At 48.6% G+C, this 1,241-nt stretch overlaps 1 protein-coding gene across 1 annotated transcript; it reads right to left on the minus strand.

Moving 5' to 3' along the window:
• On the minus strand, nucleotides 1-337 carry GT037_011314 (uncharacterized protein; the record flags this gene model as incomplete). Its single annotated transcript, XM_038936361.1, has 2 exons — nucleotides 1-263; nucleotides 314-337. Coding segments are annotated over 2 exons (287 nt in total), but the record flags the coding sequence as incomplete, so codon positions are not given.
• Nucleotides 338-1,241: the final 904 nt, after the last annotated feature.

Genomic DNA, 1,241 nt, shown 5'->3' on the forward strand with positions numbered 1-1,241 from the left:
ATTTCACCAGATCTTTGGGGACAGTCGCGCCGCCTATCCGCGCTTCGTGTGCGTGAGGCGACGTGGGCTTTCTCCTCTTGAGACGTATATGCTGTGGGCTTGTTATTGGCGGCAACGCCGATCAGGCTTCGCAGCGGACCACGTCTTGGGGAACTCAGTGGGGGCAAATGAATAGGTCGTCTGCAGCGATTGCGCCCTGCGCGCATTCGTAGTAGGCGATTGGGATTGCTTCGGCGATCCCCTTCTTGGTACAATTCCGCTCCTTCGGGGGCTCAGCCACTGCGCTTCGGCGCTGTTGGTGAACGATTGTTACCTGGTTGATTCTGCCAGTAGTCATATGCTTGTCTCAAAGATTAAGCCATGCATGTCTAAGTATAAGCAATTATACCGTGAAACTGCGAATGGCTCATTAAATCAGTTATCGTTTATTTGATAATACCTTACTACTTGGATAACCGTGGTAATTCTAGAGCTAATACATGCTGAAAATCCCGACTTCGGAAGGGATGTGTTTATTAGATAAAAAACCAATGCCCTTCGGGGCTTTTTGGTGATTCATGATAACTTTACGGATCGCATAGCCTTGCGCTGGCGACGGTTCATTCAAATTTCTGCCCTATCAACTTTCGATGGTAAGGTATTGGCTTACCATGGTTTCAACGGGTAACGGGGAATTAGGGTTCGATTCCGGAGAGGGAGCCTGAGAAACGGCTACCACATCCAAGGAAGGCAGCAGGCGCGCAAATTACCCAATCCCGACACGGGGAGGTAGTGACAATAAATACTGATACAGGGCTCTTTTGGGTCTTGTAATTGGAATGAGTACAATTTAAACCTCTTAACGAGGAACAATTGGAGGGCAAGTCTGGTGCCAGCAGCCGCGGTAATTCCAGCTCCAATAGCGTATATTAAAGTTGTTGCAGTTAAAAAGCTCGTAGTTGAAACTTGGGCCTGGCTGGCGGGTCCGCCTCACCGCGTGCACTCGTCCGGCCGGGCCTTCCTTCTGAAGAACCTCATGCCCTTCACTGGGCGTGCTGGGGAATCAGGACTTTTACTTTGAAAAAATTAGAGTGTTCAAAGCAGGCCTTTGCTCGAATACGTTAGCATGGAATAATAAAATAGGGCGTGCGTTTCTATTTTGTTGGTTTCTAGAGACGCCGCAATGATTAACAGGAACAGTCGGGGGCATCAGTATTCAGTTGTCAGAGGTGAAATTCTTGGATTTACTGAAGACTAACTAC

The sequence above is a fragment of the Alternaria burnsii genome (genome assembly GCF_013036055.1).
Source record: "Alternaria burnsii strain CBS107.38 chromosome Unknown 73, whole genome shotgun sequence".
Taxonomy (NCBI): Eukaryota; Fungi; Ascomycota; class Dothideomycetes; order Pleosporales; family Pleosporaceae; genus Alternaria; species Alternaria burnsii.